The 26,856-nt window shown below is 39.9% G+C and overlaps 1 protein-coding gene across 2 annotated transcripts in view; it reads right to left on the bottom strand.

Moving 5' to 3' along the window:
- Positions 1–26,856, bottom strand: part of DERA (deoxyribose-phosphate aldolase) — a 123,160-nt gene that overhangs the window by 60,424 nt on the left and 35,880 nt on the right. For both annotated transcript variants that reach the window (XM_062194887.1, XM_062194889.1), the window contains exons 2-5: positions 9,758–9,855; positions 8,142–8,289; positions 6,643–6,738; positions 1,951–2,085 (exon numbers count right to left, since the gene is read on the bottom strand). In XM_062194887.1, coding sequence (XP_062050871.1) covers positions 1,951–2,085; positions 6,643–6,738; positions 8,142–8,289; positions 9,758–9,855 — 477 coding nt within the window. The remainder of the gene's footprint in view (positions 1–1,950; positions 2,086–6,642; positions 6,739–8,141; positions 8,290–9,757; positions 9,856–26,856) is intronic.

The following is a 26,856-nucleotide window of genomic DNA, read 5'->3' as shown; positions in this document are numbered from 1 at the left end:
GTAATTAAAAGCAGACAAACAGAACAACATATTGAAAGATGGATATTTATTTACAATAAGTTTTTAAGAATGACTGTAACTGATTGAAACAAAAAATGAATGATAATAAGAAACACAAATTAAAAGTACAAGGCAAGCATTTGGTGCAGCAATTAAGAAACAGCTTAAGACACCTGCATGCCGTATCAGAGTACTGGTTACGGCCTGGCTCCTCCATTTAACATTCAGCTTTTTGGTAATTCAGCTTTTTGCAACCGGGAAGTAGCAGATGATGGCCCAAGTTCTTGTGTCCCTGCCATGACCAAAATTGCGTTCTGGCCTCCTGGCTTTGGCTATGACCAACATTGGCTATTGTGGGCATTTGGGGAATGGGTGGGAGAAACCTTTCTTTCCCTCTCTGTAATTCTGCAAAATGAATAAATCAACTTTTTAAATAAAACACAGAGTAGGGAGAATCTCCATAGTTGATTAAACTTTGATTTTACTTGATGTGTACATATTTAAAGGGACAATATACTAGTATTATTCTGGCTTTAACTTCTGATTTCACTAAAAATTTACAGTTAAACTTGTTATAATGGTTTTCCTGAAAGACTTCTACTGCCATTGACCTCATCTTTAGTGTAAGACAGAGGTAAAAATTTATTTGATCCTTTTTTACAAAAGATTTACTGATTTATCTATTTATTTATTTAAAAGGCAGAATCACAGAGAGAGAAGAAGACACTCGGAGAGAGTGGGATCTCCCATTCACTGGTCCAGTCCTCAAATGACTGCAATAGCCAAGCAGGGTTAGGCCGAAGCCATGAGCCCAGAACTCTATTCGGGTCTCATATGGCTGATGGAGGCCCAGGTACTTGAGCTGTCTTCTGCTGCTCCCCCAGGTACATTAGCAGGCAGCTGGAACAGAAGCATAATAGCCAGGACACAAACCAGTGCCCTGATATGGGATGCTGGCATCACAAGCACTGGCTTAACCCACTTTACCTCAACACCAGCCCCTATCTGATTCTTTAATATCTAATTATAAAAGAAACTGCTTGTTACTGGAATGGGTGATGTCTTACTCTCTTCTGCAATGACAGTGCATCATTAATCTCAAACGTGAATATGCAACAATACTCATAGGACTGATGTTTAATAATACGAGGAACAAAACAGACTCAGCTTACTTATTATAATCCCACACTCTCAGAACCCATAGAGATTAACAAAGAAAGGGAAGAGCAGGGCCCAGAGTGTGTACTAGAAGTTCAGACACTGGTTAGACTGACCACATTCCATATCAGAGTGGCTGGGTTTGAGGCCCACCCCCAGCTCCTAACTTCAACTTCCTATCAGTGCAGACCCTAGGAGACAGCAGGAGATGGTTCAAGTAATTGGGCTTCTGCCATCCACATAGGAGATCTAGACTGAGTTTCCAGCTCCCAGCTTTGTCTAGGCCCAGACTCCACCACTGTGGACATTTAGGGATTGAATAGGCAGTGAACCAGTGGATAAGATTCTCTTTCTTTCTCTCTCCCCCCTCTCCTTCCCCCTCTCCCTCTCGCCATTAAAAAGAAAATGGAAGTGGGGGAATTTCCTGCAGTGATTTATGTACTGGGAAACAAAACACACTACAGAAGAGTAATAATTTTTCCTTTCTAAAAGAAAAGCGTATTGGTAAAATCAATTTTTAAAAAAAATTTTATGAATCAATTGCATTGAAGATAACTGTTCACCTAACCATTCAAAGGGATCTAAAAAGTTCATGCAGGCAAGCAACAGTGTAGATTTATGAGACACAAAGATGGGCAATACCAGCCCTGCTTCCTCCCGAATTCATGCTCTAATGTAGCAGCTTGTAACCTTCAACGGTGACCTCCAAAGCATGCTGCCTCCTAGCAGGTCCCCCTCATTCGAGTCACCAAGGAAGAACTGTGATTCTATCAGATAAGGACATGCACCTACCTTCCCACTGGCCAGTCAACACCAGGTTCCTGTTAATTACCACGTCGATTTCCGAAGCCCCGTCTTCCACGGCCAATCTGATCTCTTCTAGTCGTGTTTTTAAATGAGTCTGTCCGGCTGGAAAACCAGTGGCCACTGGCAGAGATTAAGGAAGGAAGGGTGGGATGAAGAGAGGGAGGGAGGGAAAGAAAAAAAACTCAATTCATCATTCGCTCAACAAAGAATTCGTGTTTTGAGACCAAAGCATTAATGACACTTAAGAACATCATACATATCCCACAAACTACATGTGAAGAAATAGAATGTTATCTAATAATGTACTGGAATTAGGACAAATACTAATGTATTTTCTGGATGAAATTAAATTGCTGCAGAGATATTCCTGAGGGTACATTCAGTAACCAACAATAATGAATAAAATATGTTTTCATCACAGTGATAACCAAAAAATAGTAGCTACAGTCCAAAAAGGATGAACGCCGGTTAATTCTGAATCCTGCTCTTGGTCAAGCTGGCTATCGTGATCCAGTCTTGACTCACTCAGTTGAGACTCCCCTTAGCTGTGGGAACCAGACTGTAATATATTTTCCTCCCACTGCCTACCTTAAAACAACCAGCCAGCCAGACAATAATAAAGAGAATGCAGAAGGGAAAAACACCTGTTTAGATCGCAAAATCGGGGCACATGGCAGAGCTGGGACAAGGAGGGCCATGTGTAAATACAAGGAAAATGAAAATATAACAATACTTATTTACATGCACACCACTCATTCCACCTCTGTGTGTAATGATAATCTTTTGTGTTTCTTTGATGTTATTAAATTCCCTACGTGTGCTATCTTAGAAAAAAGCACATTTCTCTGTTGTAGAAAAGAAAAAATTGAAGGTACTGAGGCTGATGAAAAATTAAGTTCCATGAAGATATAGCTGCCAAATGCGTGGGGAATTCGCACAAGTTGCATATCAATCCTGCATACCATGTTTCTTTTGATGTATCCCTAATAAAATGAGTTAATAATCTTCAGAGACTCCTTTTAAAAATTTTATTAGTATAAAGAGAAAATATTTCATATATTTCATAGGTACAATTCTAATAAGATAACCATAATTCCATCCCTCTCACCCTCCTTCAATCTCTCGCTACTTCCTTCATTTTTTTTACTTAATTTTAATGTATTACTAATCACAATATCAACAAGTAAAAGAGTAGAAAGACCACTATTCCACAGGAATACAGATAAGGGCTATAAACAATAATCAAATCATAAGATTAGCAACTATTTCTAAAGCACTGTGATACTCCAGACATCTTTTTAAACCAGATTCTAACCTTTTACCTATGTACCCATCCGTCTACACACAGACACATAAACTGAAATGAAGCTATTCTTTTAAGATAGAAAATTTTACCAAAAAATAGTAGCAAATATATACACACACACATACACATTTTCATATTCCATGGCCTGCTGGAGTTACTGCAGGGATGCAAGTTTGGTTCAACATCTGCAGGCCACAAGAGCAATCATGTGATCATATTAATTCAAAGGGAAAAAGCATTAACAAGTACCTATTATGCATAAGAACTATTAAGAATTATTATGTGTAAACTGACACTAAAAACCCAATACCACACATAATATCCCACAAATTTGTACCTAAGTAAAGATGTAAAAAAAAAAATCCAGGATCTATATGCTGAATATTACAAATCTCTAGTGAAATAAATCAGATGATCCAAAAAGAAACACATCATGTTCCGAGGACTGGATATAACACGGTAACATTTCAGGTAATACCAAAATAATCTAAGGTACAGTTTTAAGGCAATTTCAATCAAAATCTAATCATATGCTTTATAAATATAGAGAAGTACATGATAAAATTTACATGGAAAGCCATAAATAAGAAAACTGACATGGAAGGCTAAATCAACTTTTAAAATAACAAAGAGAACAATGTGGTATTGGTAGGTATTTACCCCTGCCAATAAAACACAGATAGCACAGAGGTAGACCAACATAAATAAGCCAAATGATTTTTGACTAAGGCCTAAAAGCAATTAAATAGAGGCAGGACAACCATTTCAATTTTTTTTTTTTTGACAGACAGAGTGGACAGTGAGAGAGAGACAGAGAGAAAGGTCTTCCTTTTTGCTGTTGGTTCACCCTCCAATGGCCACCGCGGTAGGCGCGCTGCGGCCGGCGCACCATGCTGATCCGATGGCAGGAGCCAGGTGATTCTCCTGGTCTCCCATGGGGTGCAGGGCCCAAACACTTGGGCCATCCTCCACTGCACTCCCTGGCCACAGCAGAGAGCTGGCCTGGAAGAGGGGCAACCGGGACAGGATCGGTGCCCCGACCGGGACTAGAACCCAGTGTGCCGGCGCCACAAGGCGGAGGATTAGCCTAGTGAGCCGCGGCGCCGGCTTCAATTTTTAATTTTATTAATTTCTTTAAAAATTGAAAGTCAGAGTTAGAGAGAGAGAAAGAGAGAAAGAGAGTGATCTTCCATCTGCTGTTTCACTGCTCAGATGGTCACAACAGCCAGAAGCTAGGTGGAAGCCAGGAGCCTCTTCCAGGACTCCCACATGGGTAGCAGGGGTCCAAGTACTTGAGCCATCTTCCATTGCTTTTCCCAGACTCCTAACAGGGATCAGGACAGCCATTTCAACAGTGCTGGAGGACCCAGAGTGGTGGTACAGCAGGTTATAGCACCACCAAGGACACCAACATCCCATTTGAGCACTGATTCAAGCCCTAGCTGCTTCATGAACTGAATCTTTTAGGCCTTTTCTCTGCCTCAGTCTAAATCCTACTGACTCTATCTTACATGAGTGTCTCCTAAATGTACTCTCTGCTTCATTCTCTTGCTTTAGTGTAGTTCTCATCCTCTACCACACAGACAGTGATGAGTCTCCCTAACTCCATTGTACTCCTTGCTCATTTGTCCCCTGCCATCCTCTAACTTACTACACCATGAAGCTGATCATGCAAAGCTTTTCCTTAATACTTTTCACCATCTTGCCCATCATCAGAATAAAGCTCACATGCCACAGCAGGGCATGGATTCCCTATGAGATCTGATCCCAATCTACCTGTCCATTATCTCCTGTAGTTCCTCTTTGCCCTACCTGTGTACCCAACAACTACATAAAAATCACTCTGAGTTCTCCAAACATGCTTCTGTGCCTTCACACATGGTAGTTCCTCTGTCTAAATGCCACTGCCATCTCATCAACTGTAAACTCCTCCAGATCCTTGAAAACCTAATGTGGTTATTGTCTCTGCTATGATTACTAACACATTTCCTTCCTCTATGACACCAACCTGTGCAGAAATCAGCATTTCCTACTCAGTTACAACTGCACTGTTTGAATATCTTTATTATATATATTTATCATACATATATAATACATATATGTATATATAACAGAATATATACATAACAATATAAAAATATAAAACAGAATATATATATATATAATTGTAAGATAAATGTAGGTACACATACAATGGTGAAATGGAATGAAAAGTTTCTTTGGATACAAAAAAAATCTGAAATTCATGCATCATTCTTTCATAATATGCATTTTTCATGAACTTTTTGAAGGTCTCTTATAGACAAGGATTCCAAATGTTTTTGCATCAAAAAAACTTATCTTTTAATTACATTTCATCATGAACTTTGTGAAGTAGCCCCACGTATATGTGTGTGTGTATGTGTGTAAAATACTATATCTGCATTATGACTTTTTTTTAATCTGACTTTACCTCCTAAACAACTACATTTCTTAAAGGATAGTTCTGTATTCTTGAGAGTTAATGTGTAATATGTACTATATACAAAGCAATAAATTAATATTAAAATCATGAATAAATATAACTAATTAAATAAATTGTTTTAGATCAAAATATAAAATTATATAATTCCCCATAGCATCTGAGTTGAGGGACTGGAAACACTGAATAGTAACAGCAAAATTCACAACATGGGTGAACATTTGGTGCAGGAGTGAAGAGGTCCAGTTGGGGTGCCAGCAACTCACATTAGAGAGTGCCTGGGTCCAGTCTCAACTCTACTCCTGACTCCAGTCCTGCTAACGTGCACCCTGGGAGGCAGTGGGTGACAGCTCAAGATTGGGGTCCCTGTCACCTTCAATGGGAGCCTGGATTGAGTTCCCAGATCCCAGCATTGACGTGGCCAAACCATGCCTGTTGTGGGCATTTAAAAAGTGAAGCACCAGGTGGTAGCTCATCTCTGTCTCTCTGCTTCTTGAATAAATAAATGATAAATAAATAACTTTTTAAAAATATTTATTTTTTTGAAAGGCACAGCAGAGGCAGCAGAAGAAAGAAAGAGGGAAGGGGAGAGAGAGAGGAAGAGATCCTCCATCCATTGGTTCACTCCTCAAATGGCTGCAATGGCCAGAGCTGAGCCAATACAAAGCTAGGAGCTGGGAGCCTCTTCTGGGTCTCCCACATGGGTGCAGGGGCCCAAGTACTTGGGCCATCTTCTACTGCTTTCCCAGACCATAGCGGAGAGCTGGGTTGGAAGTGAACAGCCAGGTCTTGAACCAGCACCCATCTGGGTTGCTGGCATTGCAGATGGCAGCTTTACTTGCTACATTACAGCAATAAATACTTGCTACACCAGCAATAAATAACTTATTAAAGCCACAAGAAATTCTACCTGATGCCACAGGGATATTGCAGCCTGCGGCCTGTAGTGCTCTTACGGCATCACACACCCTAGCCGGGTACACACAAACAGCTGCTGTGGTGATGCCTGGGAAGAAAGAAATCAGAACAGGATGTTGGGTAAAGTTCAACTCTCATGATATGCTCTTAATGATTATTTAAACCACAAAACTGGCAGAAATCAGAATGAGAGAAAAAATAATCCCCCACAACCCACTAGAGATTAAAAAGCCATTTTATTTTTCACTCTCTTCCAGTTCTTGACTACCTGGATTGTTTTCTCAGGGTTACAACCATAAAAAACAATTTTGATACTTGAGGCTAATGTAATACCACTTTTAAAAATGCCTAAATAATAAACTTCGTGATCATGACTCAACGCAAATATTTCAGTGGATAAGAAAACACAGATCGGCACAGCATCCAAAAAGGAAGTACAGAAGAAGGAAAATTAAGTGATATTCACAGGACATTTTAGCAAAGTAACATTTAATTCATCCTACTCTCTCTTTTGTAAGAAATAAAATCTGAAATAGAGGCCTCATTTTATGGAATAAGCACTTAAATTAAAAAATCAAATACTCATTATAAAGCAAAGCAATATTGTAAGACTTCATACAAAAGTTGTTACTGTTAAGTGCTACAAGTAAGATGTTGTTTTTATTGTCAATTCAAAAGAAACATAATCAGCACTTCTCAAAAGCTTGTAGGGTTGTTTAGGTCTGTAGGTTTTCTACAAATTATTTCACATAGAATAGCTGCATGGGGCCAATTCAACGTCTCTATTTGAACTGGTAACAGACAGACATTCAGGTGTAACAAACCATCACTCTGTGGAAAGGGATCTGTCTCCAAAAATCATAGAACAACCATGAAGACAAATGGTCTTGAAAACAGAGCTTAGCCTTCCAAGTCTCAGTTTCATCATCAAGAAAATGAGTGGATCAACTTCCAGAGGTCTCCTCCAATTCTAAAATGTTAAAGTTCTAAATTTTGGACAACTTTACAAAGTTCTTTCATTCATATACACTAAGGAACCAAACGTCAGTCTTTTTTCAAAAGATAGAACCCAATATATGAGCATGCGATATTTCCCATTTACATTTTATTCTCAAAAGTATTTTGTTTACTCACAGAAAATACTTTATGTATGAGATATGATTATTAAGTAATGAGACTAGCTTTTGCACATTTGGCTAGGGAATCAGAATTTCCCAAACTGAAGAACTGAAAAGAGCTACAAAATAACTCTGTACCAGCCACTTTAATCCAGGGATGGAAAGAACTGACCTAGAAACAAGATTAAGACTCTCTCCCTGTTGTTTGTCAGAGAAGAATCTCAATAATCTGTCTATGGTCAGAGTTTCTGTTGTGTGTTTTATTCTCTATCATCATGTGCCAGCTACTGAATCTCCTCTCAAATTCTCTTAGAAGTAGGAATTAGGATTGTAAACAAATAAACATGAGATAGACAAGACACAGCAACATTACCTTTATCATGCATATTTAAGGCTTTTAAGAGATCTTCCCGGATTGGGTATTTGGCTTTATAACAGAGCCTTTGAACATTGGAAGCTGTGTCATCACCAGAAAGTGTGGTAAGATCTATGAGGGTCACAGCTTTCAGGAGCCAAGCAGCCTGATAGGAACAAAAGTAAAAACAAGGTACATTTTTTAAAAACCTTAACCTCCAACCCTGTTAGTTAGTAGAAAATCATTAGACAAATTTGGGTCTTAGTATCTGATGTCTACAATGGTATAAGGCACATTCTGACATGTAAGCATTGTTCAGGAGTGACCAACAAGATGAACATTACCCAGAATAGAATAAAAGGGAGAAAGAGCAGCTTTAAAAAAATTTTCCCCACAGATATCTCAAAATGAAATCCCTAACAGGCCATGTTGCCTTACTTACGATATCCATCATAGTCCAAGGAGCCCATCACAGTTATCCCAGTTTGGGAAAACTCAGGATTAAGAAGGTTCTGGGGCCAGTGCCATGGCTCACTTGGTTAATCCTTCACCTGCAGTGCCGGCACCCTATATGGGCACTGGTTCTAGTCCCAGTTGCTCCTCTTCCAGTCCAGGTCTCTGCTGTGGTCCGGGAAAGCAGTGGAGGATGGCCCAGGTGCTTAGGCCCCTGCACCCACGTCAGAGACCAGGAAGAAGCACCAGATTCATGGCTTCAGATCAGTGCAGCTCCGGCCGTGGCAGCCACTTGGGGAGTGAACCAATGGAAGGAAGACCTTTCTCTCTGTCTCTCTTTCTCTCACTATCTATAACTCTACCTGTTTAAAAAAAAAAAAAAAGGAATAAGAAGGTTCTATCTTAATTTCTTCTCCATCACTGATATTTTGGATGAGATATTATTTTTTAAAGTTCCCAAGTCCTTTTTTTAAAATTTAATCCAATCCTATTTCTAAAACAATATTCCTATTTCACACCTCATTCTGATGAATTTCCTTTTATCTTTTCAATCAAAGTACTTCCAAGGATGAGCAAAATGTGAAATGTCACTCTAAAGGACTCAGTCACAATGATCTGCCTTACTTGTGAAATGAACTCCAAATTCCTTTTAGTCCTGTATGGCACGTCTTTGATTGGTGTACAAGGATGAATACGCTGACTGCAAGTCCTCTATGAAACATTGCTTTTGGGATTTTCAAAAATGATTTATGAAAAGTAATGGTGAGGGAAACATGATGATCAAAGAAGGTCAGACACTCTTAGGATCTGACCATTGGACATACCAGGATTAGATGTTATGGTTTTTAAATTAAAATAAAAGACAACTAAAGAAGGCATGTCTAAGAAACAGAATAAATGTGTTGAGAAAATATGCCATTTAATTCACTCATGAATAAAGATGCTTTAAATTCATTTGTGGTTTTGCCAGTCAAGAGTGATAAGATTTTTAACTTGTTTGGATAAATGTGTTATCTTTCTCCAACCCATCATCATCATATATGAATTATTAAAATAAGTCATGGACAGCTGCAATCTTTTAAGTTTCGATGCATCCTGAGCGAAATTCAATATTGTGGCCTTGAGGGAAGAGTCCCTGAGTTGTGAAACACAAGGACAGAATGCTCAAGAAGAACCTTTACCTGCCACTCCTTTTTCACCGTCCTGCGAGCCTGGATTTGTTCCGCACGCCTCAGAACCGCTGGTTGATTCACTTGAATTTTGGAAATCCAACTGAGGTCTAAAGGAGGGAAAATGATGACTTTTTTTAAACTGAGAAATTTTATTAAATAGAGTAACCTATTTTCACATGGTTCTTAAACAGATACATTTATCATTTGACATCAATGCTCTTTCACAGCTTATGTTTTGTGTTTTTTTTTGTCTTTGTGTATGTGTGTGTGTGTGTGTGTTTCATGCACAACAACAAATAAATAACTTTGTTGAAGGGAGCCCAGTCATCAAAAGGCAAACATCGTACAAAATCAAATACCTTTGGAAATGGCAGGGCCTGTATTGATTCATTACACAGACATGTCTAACAATGGGGGGAAATGATGGGTTCCTCATGCCATGTGACTCACTTTTGACAGCAAAGACTTATTTGTGAGTGTCTAGTCTGGGAGAGAAAATGATTAATAAATACTTAAGTGAATTAATGTTCGAGCTGAAAGGAATCCTTAATCATACCCCTTTACTGACAAGATTAATATCTACTAGATGCTGATATGGTACAACCCATTCTTTCTGCAAAGAAGAATTTTTTCAAAATGTATTAGAAATAACAACATTGATATAACAGAGGTTAGGAGAAGGGAAAGGAAAAAGCAAGTCATTAAAGTTCCAGGAGACACCTCAGTTGCTTCTGTTCAGAAATGTTCCTTCAAAGCTACCTTTATCCACTCTTTCTTCTCTATTGGTTGACTAACTTGTTCCTGAAAAAAGACTCAGCCAAATGCCAGCTTCAGTGAAGGAACTCTGCCAGCATCCCAGATAGAACTGGTATTTGAGGGCCGGTACCACAGCTCAATAGGCTATTCCTCTGCCTGCGGCGCCGGCACCCTGGGTTCTAGTCCTGGTCAGGGCACCGGATTCTGTTCCGGTTGCTCCGCTTCCAGAACAGCTCTCTGCTGTGGCCCAGGAGTGCAGTGGAGGATGGCCCAAGTCCTTGGGCCCTGCACCCACATGGGAGACCAGGAGAAGCACCTGGCTTCTGGCTTTGGAGCAGCGTGGTGCACCAGCCATTGGGGGGGGTGAACCAACGGAAAAGGAAGACCTTTCTATCTGTCTCTCTCTCACTGTCCACTCTGCCTGTCAAAAAATAAATAAATAAATAAATAAATAAAAACCACCAAGGCATAAAAAAAAAAAAAACTAAAAAAAAGAACTGGTATTTGGGTATGTCTCTACCATAAGTGAACTTATTTCTGGCATGATCCTTTGCATCTTTGAATGTCCAATGGGAAACATAGTATCTGGCACACATGCCTTTCAGGTTCATCCACTGACATTCTGTAATGGTGGCCTCACAGTGAAATGAGCACATACCCATTTACTCTCTGTAATAGATCTCATTTCTGTATCCCTCTAGCAACTCCACATTTCTGTAGAATAATCTTAGAAGGGCCTTAAAAGACTACTGTCGGAAAGGTTATGCACTAGGAACTCTATCCTACTTACATAACTCTTTGTAATACAATGGGAAATTTGCTTTCCACACTCTGTACTATGTAACAACACAAATAGTAATTATTTCCATCTACCACAAAAACTACCAACAAAACCCATTTATAAAATATATTCTCTCTCCTATTTCCATCTGATTCTTATTAATTATGTAGTAGAAATTCCAAGTTGGAGTTTGAATGATTAACAATGATAACCTTATTTAAATATCACCAAAGAAGAAATCAACTTTTGGTGCTTCCTTTTTTCTAATTAAATTATTTTGTTAGCTGAAATTTTTTAACAAAACAGATTTTTAACATTTCAGTCCATCTGCTCCTGTTCTTCAAAGACATTGTATGTTTTCCTGCTTGTTTGCTGAGCCAACTTCACAGAGAAAATAAGAGCTTGAGGTCAGGCAGATTAAATCTATCTCTTCTTTCCAAAAGACTGCTTTGGTTCCAGGACAGGCCAAAGGGAAAAATAACCAGACAGACACACTAGACTGATTCCAGTATATCTAAGACCTCTGAAACCGCCCCCCTCCCCCCCCCCCCCCCCCCCGCCGCCCCACCACCATCCCAATATAAGAAGCTCTCTTGTTTATTTGTTTTGATGATCAGTAACAGTGATTAGGTTATGGTAAAGATCGTTTCAGGCAGATAGTAAAGCTGAGTGAAGTGTAGAGTTGGGTGAACTACAAGGCTCACCACTAACTCAGTGTTGGCAGTGGTCAAAGAGGGAAGTTCTTCCCCTCCTCTTCTCCACTCCCCACTCCCATTATCGTAAGCACTGCTGCTGGACGGTGGCCCTGGGCAGAACTAGGACTCTTCATCATCTGGATCCTTCCTCCTTATCATGCTTGCTAGCTATCAGTAGAGAGACAGAGAGATCACTCTCATCCACTGATTCACTCCCCAGACACCCACAATGGCCAGAGGCCAAAGCTAGGAGCAGGGGATTCAATCCAGGTCTCCCACATGGGTGGAAGAAACTCACCTAGTTGAGCCACCACCACTGCCTTTCAGAGTCCACATCAACCAAGAGCTGGAGATCAAACCCAGTATTCTGAGTGGGTCTCGTAACTGGCACCCTCACCTCTAGGCTAAATAAACATCCAGCCTTCAGGCTCACCTCTTCCCTCGCAGTCCGTCTAACTCTGTGTTCAGCCATCCTAACCAGACACATTATGTCAAGTTCTATCTCTGGTCCTGTGTGTCCTGTTGGTTCCTTGTGCCTAGCATGTCCAATAGTGCCTTGGCCAGAGTTAACTCCTACTCACCCTGTAGGCTCAGTTAAATGTCACCTTCTCTGTGAGCCTTCCCTGAACCTTCCAGGTTGCAATATTCCTTTGCTTCTTCGTGCTTCCATGTAACTTCACATTCTGCCCACAGTCCAGTTCCCTTCCCTTAGGATGGCAATAAGTATCTAAATGTTTATACCCCTGATTTTACAGACTTCAAACAAAGCAGCTGCCATACGGGTGGTACTCAATAAAGAAGCTGAATGGCTCCCAAAGACCAAACATGATCGGTTTCTGGGCACTGTCTTTATCAATTGATTCTGATTAGAAAAGACTTTGGATTCTTCATACACAGAACTGGGACTGCAGCATGAATGTGATGATTGGGAACACTCACCCTAAAAAAGAATTTTTCACACAATTCCCACCAAAAGTTAGAACCTGCAGGGCCTGCCCTCATCCTCCTCAGACACCACTTGCCAGAGGTCCCTGCAAACCATCTAACAGAGAATGTAACAGAATTACTTCTCTCACAGTATCATCCTCGACTGCTAAAAATATCATTAGTGGTCACAAAACTACCCAGCCCCACTTTTAATGCAGCCACAGGATTTGCCTCTGTGACCTCCCTTGGCAATGAATTATATAAGTGACTATCTCATTTTATTAGCACTTAATTTGCTACTCTTTAATTTCATCAAATAACCCTTGTTCTCCTATTATGTGGTCTGGGGAAAAGAAAGGACTGATTGGCCTTTGTGATGGCCTTCATAATTTTTAATTTTTCATTCAAGTACCCTTTAGTGTCTCCTTTCCAGGAGAAGTGATTCTAGTGCACACAGTCTCATCAGGACCACAGTATCTTCTTCTTAGGGGGGTACAGGAGGGGTTTCAAGTGCATGTGCCTTTGGGGAGAAGAGACTTGAAGCCCTAATTGGAAGGCAGTGACACTCTTCTTTTAAAATTCTCCAATGAAGAAAATCATACTGTTTCTCTTAGGACGTCATTTTGGTGGCTTGCGTTCAGTTATAAATTTGTGCTCAAATGCTCTTTTCACAATTTCATATTATTATTTTTCCTATTCAAGTCTCAGTGTATACCAGTATTATTTCACTGCAAACCTTTCCATCACTTCTATTTTTGTCTCTACATAATTTCCTACATTCTTCACTATAATCCTAAAACATGTAATACCAAACAATAACCCTGTAGAAGGAGGTATAGTTTCTGTTTTGATGTGCTTTTCTTCCTAATGAATTAATGTAAAATACATTGTGATACCTTATAAGAGGCTTTTCCACACAAAATTTAGGGAAAGTAAGATTAAATTTTCCATGGTTTCTCTTTTTGAAAGATTTTTTTATTTATTTGAAAGTCAGAGTTACAGAGAGACAGGGTGGGGGTAGGGTGGAGAGCGAGTGCTTCCATCTACTGGTTTGCTCCTCAGATGGCCACAATGGCTGGAGCTGGACCAGGCCAAAGCCATGATCCAGTAGCTTCTTCCAGGTCTCCCACATGGGTGGCAGGGCCCAAACACTTGGGCCATCTTCCACTGCTTCCCAGCCCACTAGCAGAGAGCTGGATTGGAAACAGAGCAGCCAGAACGTGAGTTACTGCCCATATGGGATGCTGGTGTTAAAGGCAGCAATTTTATCTGATATGACACAATGCTGGCCCCTCCATGTTTTCTCTTAATTCTGTGTAGGTTTGGGTATCTAACTTTATAACTGTATCAGTATTATTTCTAAACAGTCACTTCCTGACATACACTTATATAGTATATTTTAATACCAGAGTATATTACTAAGTATCCTTCTTACTTTATTCAACTAATTCTCTACTGTTTCTGTATTATCTTCCATTCTAATTTTCAACTGGGAATTAGACACCCCCTTTCATGTGTGCAAGTGCCTAGCACAGAAACAGTTGCTCAATATATGTTTGTGCCCATTCTATCATGATAAACTTAATTTTGACCAGCAGATATTGAAAGTAGTGAATATCATTCAACCACATTTAATCCAACCTTAGCCTTGCAGAAGTTAGGTTGGCAAGGTAAATAAAATAAAATAAAATAAAAAGACTCCTGGGTATCACTACATCCTTGATCCATTCAGGCTCATCAGACCTTCAATTTATATAGTAAATGAGTAACTTATCCTAGCCCAGACCCTAACCCAAAAAGGAAACAGACTATGCTGAGAGCCCCATCTTCACCAGCAGGCGAGGGGTCTAGAAGTAGTTTTCTTTCCAGTGCCTAGCATCTCACAAACCTTGAATGAACTCTTCAGAACACCCACACCCTCACTGGACCTTAGATAACTCACATAATATTCTACTGGTTAAGTCCAGACCTTAGAGCCCAAACAAATATTCTAGAAACCAAGACACCAGCACCCTGACAACATATACTGCCATACTCCAGAAAGTCTTGCTGGAATGGTATATATCTCAACTGCCACTCTGCTCCTAAGCTCTAACTCCCACCCACATACCTTCCCTGCCAGACCATTCTCTAGACTATCAATCTAAGACCAGGAGAGTCACGAGATTATTACATCCCCTCAGAAGTTACAACTCAGATTGCTGGCATCAAGTTGAAGGCAAACTTGTTCTCCAAGTTCATTGCTGCTACACCAGTGTCATCTGTTGTCCTCTTCCATCTGGCTGTCACTTTCAGGATGTCTTGCATCCATAGCAATTGGTGTGACAGGGTGGCCTTAAGTTTAAGGTTTTCCCAGAGGACATAGCCTGCCCAAGTGGTTATAGGTTATCTTGCTTTGTTGCTTCAGAACAGGGACTGTTCCTTTGAGAGAAACAAGTTATACATATTAGTCTATGCCTCTGGCTTTAACTGGCATATTTCTGGCTTCTGTACTTCTGCTCACTTGCTTGATAACGGTCAAGGCCACCAAAATGTAGTTTCTGCCTTTGAAACCCCCCACCACTGCAACTCGGGGCTGTCTTCTCCAGACTTGCTCTGTGAGAGGGCAGTCACCAGCTGGCTAATGAAGACTCCTAATTTGATCTCAAGAGTCTCACTGTATTTTTAATATGTGCGCCCCACAACATTGGGATCATAACACTTCCAGAATACATCCTCCTGTGGGAGAAACTCTGGGTCCACATTGCAAAGTGTATGCCTTCTTGTACCTTACTTTGTATAGCAGCATCATATAGATGATCTTAAGGTGTTCCTACTTGGATTTATTTTTCATCCATCCTGAAGACATTCATCACTTCCCCACTATTGCTGCTCTTTGGGAATCAACTGCCTTTTTCTACCAATTGTATTCCTTCTCTCTACATGAGTTATCACCAGTAGGTTAAATCTAGGCACTAAAAGAACCTCATCATTTACTCTGGCATCTAAAATACGGAGTGATATGGGGTTCTGGCTGATTATTTGAGTCCCAATTACTCCCAGGATGCTCATGAATACTCAGGTATCAGCCTCAAAGTTTCCAATAGCAGCTGGCAGCTGCAGTTAGTTGGCCAGACAACCACGTCTTTTTGGTGCAATGAGATCTACTTCATATCTGAGCACCCATGTGCAAGCCCTACAACCTCCCTGTTGAGCATTTGTAGAGTACAGGCATTGCGCTAAATGATGTGAGAAATACAATGGCATAAAAGAGGTTGCTCTCACCTTGAAAAAACTTAGGAAGAAAAATCACAGGTCTGGGAAGAGTTGAAAAATACAAAATACAAGCCAACATACAAGGGTAAAAATCAATATTTTCTTTTTCTTCTTTTTTTAAATATTTATTAATTTATTTTAAAAGCAGAGTTATAGAGAGGCAGAGGCAAAGAGAGAGATCGTCTATCCACTGGTACACTTGCCAGATGGCTGCAATGGCTGGAGCTGTGCCAATCTGAAGTCAGGAGCCAGGAGCTTCCCCCAGGTCTCCTACTTGGGTCATCTTCCACTGCTTTCCCAGGCCATAGCAGAGAGCTGGACTGGAATTGGAGCAGCCAGGCCTGGAACCGGCGCTCATATGGGGTGCTGGCACTGTACATAGTTATGCACATAGTTTACCTGTTATGCCACAGTACCAGCCCCAAAATCAATGTTTTCAACCAACACTTCCCCACTGATTTCAGAGGCTTTATCAGGAAGAAATCCTTCCATAGAAAATAATGGAAACTCACTTTGCTGATTGGAACAAAAATGGAAGGGTATTTAGTTTTCATAAAATTCAGGGATTTGAAAGACCAAGCTCAGAAAACAGACAGGAACCAAAGATACCAATTGAGAGTCACACGCTAGACCAAGAACAATGCTGATGCTCATGTTTAACAGCAACAGTCAGCCCAAGATGCCATGGCAGTGGCCACCTAACACCATCACTGACATCTCCTTTTACCCACACAGAGCCTAAAGTTCTGTATTAAGAAATCCAATGCCTGAACCCAGGTCATAGGGAGGGAAGAGATCTTTCTCTGCCTTCCTACTAGGATTCCCTGATGTCAGCAGAATGAGTCAGTATGATAAATTTCTACAACAATGATTAGCTTGGGACATGTTAGATGGGAAAACTTTCCTTGGAGATGCATAAAGCATATTAGCATATTAAACTCTATGACAAAGTCTATAGTTTTTTTTAAAAAAAAAACTGTGATATTTTTTAATCAAGCATTTCTCAAATTTTCCGACCACAAAACACTTTCCCCCATAACATTTACTTGACAACACTGGCTGGATAATCAATTTTAGAGGAAGGGTGGCTCACAGTAGGCTTATCCAGTTTGACTAAGAAAATCCAAAGTGTCTAAGCAGAGATTTGCAATTGACCCTAAAGCACCAGTTCTCAGTCCGGACACATGTTCAGTTGTCACAGTTGGGGGATACTCTGCTGAACATCCTCCAGTGCACAGGGCAGCCTCCTACAGTGAAGAACTCTCTGCTCCCAAATGTTAGCTGTGCCATGGTTGATAATCCTTCACCAAAGATTGGGCAGGACTCAAGAAAAGCAAAAAAGGAAGCACGGCAGGTTTATGGGGTAAGGACATATCACAAGCAAAAGCAGTTTGGCTATATGTGCCTGACTGACTTTGGCTGATTCGAAAAATGCCTTAAGAATGAGGCTAATGAGCCCAGACCAGTACTGTCCAGACCAGTGCTAACCAACCAGTAAGCACTGGCCACATATGCTCATCTGAGTACTGGAAATGTGGATATCCTACACTGAGGTGTGCTTTAAGTCTAAAATACACAGATTTCAATGATTTAATAAAAAATAAAGGGTATAAAATTGTTTCTTTATTAGGTTTTAATATTGATTAGCCAGTAAAAGTAAGATATTTATGATACATCTAAGTAAAAAGTTATTAAAAATACTTTCATCTGTTTTTTTTTACAATGTGCATCTAAAAAATTTAAAATCACATTGTGTCTCATATTTCTATCAGACACCACTGGTTTAAGACTTTATCTATAGGTGATAAGGAGTCACTTTTCACAGGATTGTAACAGAACTAAAGAACTATTTTTTTCAACTTTTATTTATTTATTTGAGATGCAGATAGAGAGACAAAAGACAGACAACTCTCATTCACTGGTTCACTTCCCAAATACCCACAATGGCCAAACTGGCCAGGCTGAAGCCAGGAGCTGAGAACTCAATCCAAGTGTCCCATGTGGGTAGCAGCGATTCAACCACCAAAGCCGTCTTAGCTTCCTAGGGTGTACATTAGCACAAAGCTGGAGTTAGAAGACAGAGCTGGGAACTGAACTCAGGTACTCTGATGTGGGACACAGACATCTGAACCCTTGTGCTAAACATCCACCCTCAAAGATGTATTTGTATAAAATAATCAACTTACAGAATATGTCCCATGGAAATACCTACATAGGTATGCAAATGCAGATATTAAAAGGTATTCATGGTAGCAATGTCACATACGACACCAAGATCTGTGTCCAGTTCAAGAAAATATAGCAAGTTTCAATATGGAATACAATTCAGACTTTAAAATGAATGAGGCACTTAAGTAAATATTGTCATATAAAACTAATTACAACATATTACTCAGCACAGCAGGTGTCTTTTTTTTTTTTAAAAAAAAATGTTTATAAAAATTCACAGCAGGTGTACCAAACTGACAGAGTGTTTCTCTTAGGAGATAGGATTATACATGATTTCTATTTTCTCACATTTCTCATTACCTTATTCAACAGGAAAAACAAAATATATTAAATTCTTCACTTAAGGAATGCCAAGCATTAGAGTGCAAAAGAGGCAGAAAGAGAGGCAGAAGACAGTAGGAGACCAGTCAGGCAGCTGTTACTGTGGTCCAGGCAATAAGCATCACTTCCACGGGCATCTGCACCACAGCAAACCCTCCATGACCAATCCTTGGCCACTGAGCCCTTCTCAAAGTCAGCCTGACACCGCTGCACAAAGTCAGGTGCAAATGATATCCGAATGTCCCGTTACTGTTCCCGCAGAATTGATGACCAAAATGTGAGCAGCACAATAGACTATGGTGATCCTAGTACTCCTTCAGGATACCAACACTGTACCTGGATGAGAAAGCCCTACAGTTAGCTGCTCTGGCCCACTCATAAGCCATGCCCCTCCCCGTAGGTGGGCAATCTGTGGGGATAACAGGACATATTTTCCCTGGACCATATTCCTCTTCCAGTTCATGCTCAAGGTTGCATCGGACTCCAGGATTCCTAGGTTCTAGGCTTGCTTTAAGGACTATGGTGATCATCACCTAAAGTCAATAGCTTAAAATCAAGATAGATAAGGAACAGACCATCTACTGGAAAGCTTGACAAACACAATTCTAAGTATGAATTATATTCATTCATTTGACTAGTAGCAAAGAGGTACCCTTCACAGTGCTAGGCACCGCTGTAGGCCACACGAATATAGCAGTGGATGACAAAACAAAATCTTTATTCTGCAGATGTAATAAACATAAAAATATCTATTGAACACATGGGCTACAATGAAAAACTGCATAGGGCAAGGGAATGGAGAATGCAGGGATGAGCATCAGCAGGCCAAGTGTTTGATAAGAAAACACTGGAGCAGATCCCCAGGTGAAATGAAGAAGGAAGCTGTGAGGTCCTCCTCTGGCGGCACAGTGTTCTAGGCAGAGAGATGTGCAAATGCAAGGTCCACAAGGCAGAGTGAACAGATCTTATCTTATCTGAGGGGACAGGCCTGAGCACAGCTGTCTGGGGAAACAGGAGAGATAAAGTCAGACAGGTTGCCAAGGGCCAGATCATATGACATTTTCCAGAATGAGGTTACAACCCATAGATAGGACATGGAATCAGTTCTGTCAGCTGCAAACAGCACTTAAAAAAAGTTAAAAAAAAAACAAAAACAAAAACAAAAACCAGAATAAAATAGAAAATACCAAAGGGTGTTGCATGTTATAACAGTAAGGATCATGGAAGTTTTTTTCTAATTACACTTAACTAGCGTGTGGCAATACAAACTCCTCTGCCTATTGTGAGCATGGCCAACAGGTCTGAGAGGCCCTTCGTGAGGACTTTTTCAGCATGGAACCATCAGGGTGTGAAAAGGCTGGCCTTAAAGACCAAGATGATCTAACTGACATTTTCAAAGCATCTTTTTGGCTGTTGTGGGAAAGGCAATAGGAGCTCAGGCAACAGCAGGTGGTGGCTGGAAGTACAACATTCCTAGTGGCAGAGGAGAGAAGTTCCAAACCTCAACAGCCCATTGGCTGATGATTTTCTGTTGTCTTTAAAGCTGGACTCCAAACAAATGCGAGCTACTCACTCTCTGATGCTGTTACGTTTCCACCCGGAGAGTGAACAAAGAAAAATTTCTATTCCAGAAGTGGCAGAGTTCACAAAGCCCAAAATTCAAGGAAGAGCTTCCTCTGTTCACTACCCATAGAGACCACCAGATAGGTCAGCGCAGAAGAGTCTACAGACTGGAACAAAGAATCAGGGCTGATCTCTCTGCCTCTCTCCCCAGCCACTGCATGCTCCAGTGACAACTAGAGTAAAATTTAAAAATTCCTCCCAAAATTGCCCATCTGCCAAGCTTTGGGACATCAGTAGGGTGACCTTGTCATCCTTGTTTGCTCAGGATGTGCCTAATTTTCGCCCTGTCCCATCTCGGTATTTGTCTTGTATAATTCATTTTTTTAAGAAAGTTAAAATAAACCAGGATGGGTTTATTCCAGCTTCTGCCAGGTCTCCAGCAGTAACAACATTGTGAGGCAGGTGCAGCAAACTGAGTTCTCACTTGACCAAATGGCTTACTCTGAAAGGAGTCCTCAGCCTGGACTCTTTTTCCTTCCCTCCCACACATTAGAAAATAAACACTCCCATTATACACAGCATTCACTAATAATTGAGGGTTTTTACAATATTTGTTGCTTCAGCTGTGTCCTTCTGGTTTGGGGTAATAATGGGAAAAGGAATCAGTGAGACCCAATTGTTGGTCAGGTACAGCCATGTGTGGGTGAGGGGTGTGTGTGTGTGTGTGTGTGTGTGTGTTTGTAGTGTATTTTGTTTTTCCTTGCAGAGAGCAGACTAAGGGCAACATTCTTATAGTTTATTATATTCTGTAAACATAATGCCATTTACTTTGCATCAGGATTTTTTTAATTTTGAAAAAAAATCAATAATAATGACCTCAAAAACGCATAATGGAAAATGCAATTCTGAACTCCCATTTCTCAGCAATAAAGTTGATTATCTGTAATTTGCACAAAATATTTTTCCGCATTTGCCACATGCCATGGGAACCACAGAGATACAGCTGACTAGAAGACCTAAATCTGCTAAAAAGCATCAGTATCTACTTCAAACAGTATCAGTTATATTAAGAAGCCTGTGCCTAAAGAATTCAACACATCCTCAAAATACAGCTACATTAAACTTTGAAGCATGACTTCCTTTTAGATAAATGATTATTTTAAACAGTCCTCTTTTTTATATCCAAATATTATGGTGGATATAGAAGAAGTAAAGCAGGAGTTACTGCCTTGGTGGCTCCATTAACAGGAGGATTTCACAACCAACTAAATATATTGGTTTCATATCAAAGGCAAGTACCACAGACAATCAGTTAAATTAATTCAAATATTGACCCATTTAAAAAATTTAACTTATCTAATCCAAGAGATATATTTGGAAGTCTATTTTATTGAAAGTAAAACAACTGGCATCGTTATGACTGAACTATAAATTCAATTAAAGAGGTTAGCATTGAACATATAATTATTTGATTTTATAGTGATAACAAAGATATAAATTTTGTTGGGAGGATAATATCATTATTAAAACAAGTTTTTATTGAATTAAGAAACCTATGGAGCAGAAATATACTTGGATCTTATGTGACAGACACAGAAATTATAATTTATTCCAAAGAAGCTTCCATATTCTAACAATTAAAGTACCAGGGTACTGGGACTGGCACTGTGGCATAGCGGGTAAAGCCACCGCCTGCTGTGCCAGCATCCCATACGGGCACCGGTTCGAGTCCTGGCTGCTCCACTTCCAGTCCAGCTCTCTGCTATGGTCTGGGAAGGCAGTTGAGGATGGCCCAGGTCCTTGGGCCCCTGTACCCATGTGGGAGACCTCCTGGCTCCTGGCTTTGGATTGGCCCAGCTCCGGCTGTTCCAGCCAATTGGGGAGTGAACCAGCAGATGGAGGACCACTCTCTCTGCCTCTCCTTCTCTCTCTGTGTATCTCTGACTTTAAAGTAAAATAAATAAATCTTAAAAAAAAAAAAAAAAAAAGTACCAGGGTACTTCAAAAAGGCCACAGAAACTGAATTAAAATAAAAGTTTATTATGTCTTCCAAACATTTTTAAATCTATATACAATTTTTTCATGATATGAGAATCACTTTTATCCCAACTATAGTGGTCAAATTTAAAATATTTTATATACATGCAGAACAAGTGAACTAATTGTTCTTTGTGAGAAAGTTAATGCTGAATTTTTAAAAAATTGATAGAAAAAAATTGCATACTACAATAGTTGTATGATTTTGTGACTACTCTAAAATTTACTTTGTAAATGAAGTTGAACATCTTTTCATTTGGTTACTATTTGTAGTCCTTGCCTATTTTCCTGCTGAACCATATGTATCGACTTCTTACTTTTTATTAACCTCTTCACTTAGAGGAGCATTAAGCTTCTGACTATAATCCAAACTAAAATGTTATCTCAAAAATAATAAATAAAATATTGAGTTGGAAAAAAGGAAAAAAACACATCATACCCTATAAGTATATGCAACTGTTATTTCTCAAAGATAAAGACATAAAATTAAAAATCAAAAATAAACATTGCATGGCAACAAGCACTCTCTTTGATGGTCATTTTCAGTTGAATATTAGAAAAATTTAACTCTTGGAACTCTAATAACTATTTTGCCAATCAATCTAAGCTTATGTACATTGGCCTTGAACTATTTTCTAAGTAAGATCTTTACATTTTGGCTTTATGTCTTCTTTTTTTCAAAATCAGCTGAAAATCTTTTTTAAAAACTATTAAATAAATAAAACACCCAAAGGCTCTAGTTTTTGAAGTTTTTACTGGCCTATAAGTATTGAAGGCAAAATGATAAATAGCAAGATGATAAAATTGATTCCTACAGAAATGAGAGAGGATTTAAACAAATCCATTAAGAGATTTTGACTCTGAACAACAATTTTCAAAAACTAAAATTGCACTATGTTCGGTGCTGTGGCAAGGACTCTGCTTGGGCTGCTCACATCCCATATCAGAGTCGCTGTGCTCAATTCTGCACTCTGCTTCCAATCCAGCTTCTTGTTAATGCACACCTTTGGAGGCAGCAGGCGATTGTTCAGGTTCTAGGGTAGGGACCATCCATGTGGGAGACTCTGAGATCTTGGTTCCTGGCTTCAGCCTACTCAGCCCTGGCTGTGGTAGGCATTTGTGGAGTGAACAAATAGATGGAACACCTCTGTCTCTGTGTCTGTACATCACTCTGCTTTTCAAATAAAAATAAAAGTTAAAAAATAAAATTGCGCTTTGGAATATCTCAACTTACTGTGTTATTATCTAGCGTTGCATGACACACCACCACAAAACAGCACAGGTAAACGTGGTATCCATTTCCTCACTTGTCCTAATGAGCTAACTGGAGTTCAGCAGTTGTGCTGCTGCTCTCCCTTGAGATTTCACAAGTGGCCATGGTCAGCAGGCAACTGGGGCTGGAACATACAACATGGTCCCACTCACATGCCCAGAGCCTTGGAGAGGGCTCTGCAACAGTTTAGCTGAAACTATTTTCTTTCATTTTATTTAGAGGGAGGGAGGGAGGGAGGGAGAGAGAGAGAGAGAGAGAGAAAGGGCAGATTCAGAGAGACATACAGAGAGATCTTCCTTGTGCTGGTTCACTCACCAAATGTCCACAACAACCATGGCTGAGCCAGGCAGGCCAAAGCCAGGAACCCAGAACTCCTTCCAGGTCTCCACTGTGGGTGGCAGGGAGACCTACTGCCTCCCAGGTGCACATTAGAAGGAAGCAGGGGGCTCACATAAGGAAGTACTCCAATACGCGATGTGGATATCATAGCAGCATCTTAACCACTGAGCCAAATGTCCATCCCAGTTAGCTAAATTCTTACAAAGCCACTCAGGGCCCTCAAAAGTATAAAAGAAACTCACAGGGCATCACTTCTGCTGTGTTCTATGCATTAAAGTGAGGTACAGGGCCAGCTCAGGATCACTACATTTGGAGGACCACACTAGCACATCCATATCAGATACCTGCACCTTTGGAGATTACTGACCACAGCTTCTACTGTAAACTTGATAAATTTCTATGCCATACTAGAAAAAAATGAAATGAGGAGGTATGCCATTTTACAGTATTTAAATTTAATAAAATATTCAAAAGAATAATAAATAGTTACTTGACAGGCTTTCTTACAAAAACATAAATAAATTTGTCTGATAATGGAGGTAAGAAATACTAGCTATGAAATTGTGCTAAAATATTTACATATTCCAATGCAAAAAAAAAAAAAAAGGAATTGAGAATACACTCCATTGTTGGGCACCAATAGAAAATATTTTTTCAAGGCCACACCGTGGCTCACTTGGCTAATCCTCCGCCTGCAGCGCCGGCACCCTGGGTTCTAGTCCCAGTTGGGGCGCTAAATTCTGTCCCGGTTGCTCCTCTTCCAGAACAGCTCTCTGCTGTGGCCCAGGAAGGTAGTGGAGGATAGACCAAGTGCTTAGGCCCTGTACCCACATGGGAGACCAGGAGGAAGCACCTGGCTCCTGGCTTCGGATCGGCGCAGCACGCCAGCTGTAGCGGCCATTTGGGAGGTGAACCAACGGAAGGAAGACCTTTCTCTCTGCCTCTCTGTCTAACTCTGCCTGTCAAAAAAAAAATATATATATATATATTTTCTCAATTAAAAATATGTTTCACATATAAGAATCAATTAAAGGTGTCCACAATTTCAAATTTAATAAATGTAAAAAGTTTTGAGGCAAGCATTTGGCCTAGCCAGTTAAGACACTGGTTAGGACATCCTGTCCCACATTGGAATGTGTGGGTTCAAGTCCCATCTCTGGCTCTCAATTCCAGCTTTCTGCTAATGTAGAACCTGAGAAGCAACAGTGATGGCTCAAGTAATTGAAATCCAGGCACCCACACGGGAGACCTGGATTGTGTTCCCAGCTCCCAGCTTCAAGTCAGTCCAGCCCTAGCCATTGTGGGTATTTGGTGAGTGACCCAAAGGATAGAAGATCTCTCTGTCTCTCCCTCCCTGCCTCACAATAAATAAATGATTAATTTGCAGAAAAGCTAGTTTGATGTAGGTCAACATCAAATAGCCAATGACATGTCATTTTTGAGAAACTTTCCCCAGATCAGTATTACAACTTTGTTTAGACAACCATCACTTGACTGATGCACTCAGTGGGGCAAAACAGCACGGCAGTGCAGAGCAAGGCAGGAGACTGCTCTGGCTCCAGTGCTGCCATTGTGAGACTGAGCCGGCCAGAGAAGGCTTCTACAACCCAACTCACCTTGAAAGATTAGCAAAAGTTAACCAGGAGCCAAGGAGCAGAAAGATATTTGACACTGAGTATAAAGTAGAGGAAGATCAATCCAGGAATGGGTACAGCCTTTTTTTACAGAAATAACAATATCAAAAGTTGGGAATAAAGGTGTGGTTGCTATCTGGTCAAGGAGAACCTTGAAATTTAGACAGAGGTCTCAAGACTTGAAACACTAGGCGCCACCATTCATTAATATGGTCAGATGATGTATAAGACTAAATGAAAAGAAGAGAAAATATTTTAGTCAAGTTTTTTGCCCATTTTGTAAAATGACTATTTACTTATTTGCAATTCTAGTAATAAAAAAATACAGGTCAGATTAAAAGACAAAGGCAAATGGGGAAAAACTGGATCAAATGGATATTTTGCCTTTGGTGTGAAATTATAATATGAAATGCAGATGTAATAGGGATATTTTGAAGGGTTATTTAGGAAAAGGATGTCAGAACATTCATCGGCATTCTCTTAGGTGGGCTAAGAGAACTTAGAATAGATCACTGGAGGCTGGCAAGTACTCCCAAAAGACATATCATTCTTGGGTTCTTCTTTAAAGATAATTAAGTTTCTTTAAAAAAAAGTTACCTTTGAGATACAATGACTTTGAACAGCCCTTGTCTGGACTGTTGAGGAACAGTTTTTGTTCTTTTTTTTTTTTTTAATGTTTTTTTGTTTTTTACTTTGTTTTTCTTTCTATTTTCCTCATACAACAATGTGATGAACTCTTTACCTAGGATAGAATTAATCTTCTGTGTATAAAGTTAAATGAAAATAGACCTTAATAAAAATCAAGACTGGGAACAGTCCAGGAAATATGTAGAGGGGTAGGAGTATGTGTGGGAGGGTGGGTACCATGAGGAGAATTAGTATGTTCCTAAAGATGTATTTATGAAATGCATGCAAATAAATAATAAATAAATAAAAAGAACAGGACTATGACAAAATTAAAAAGAAATCGTATGACTAATGCAAATATTCAGCTCTACACAAGTCAATATGCTCATATCCAGTGTGCTAAGTTTAAATCCTGACTCTATGCAAAAATTTCAAACATTTCATTTACATATTAGAAAAAGCCTTGGTATCAATTAGGTAACCACCAAGAGAGGTAGTCTCTTCAATCTACAAATTTCCTTTGATACTCTGCTACTGATGTATTGTTCTGATTCTACGCACCATTACAACTAACTGCCATGTCATCTGCTTCCCCTCCCCAAGTAATACTGACCCATCTCTCAAACAAATGTATATGCCCTGTGCCTGCACTATTCCTCCCTCCAGCCTCA

Source organism: Lepus europaeus, chromosome 6 (assembly GCF_033115175.1).
Source record: "Lepus europaeus isolate LE1 chromosome 6, mLepTim1.pri, whole genome shotgun sequence".
In the NCBI taxonomy this organism is placed as follows: Eukaryota; Metazoa; Chordata; class Mammalia; order Lagomorpha; family Leporidae; genus Lepus; species Lepus europaeus.
Note: the sequence above shows the minus strand (reverse complement) of the source record. Positions and strands in the feature narration are given on the sequence as shown.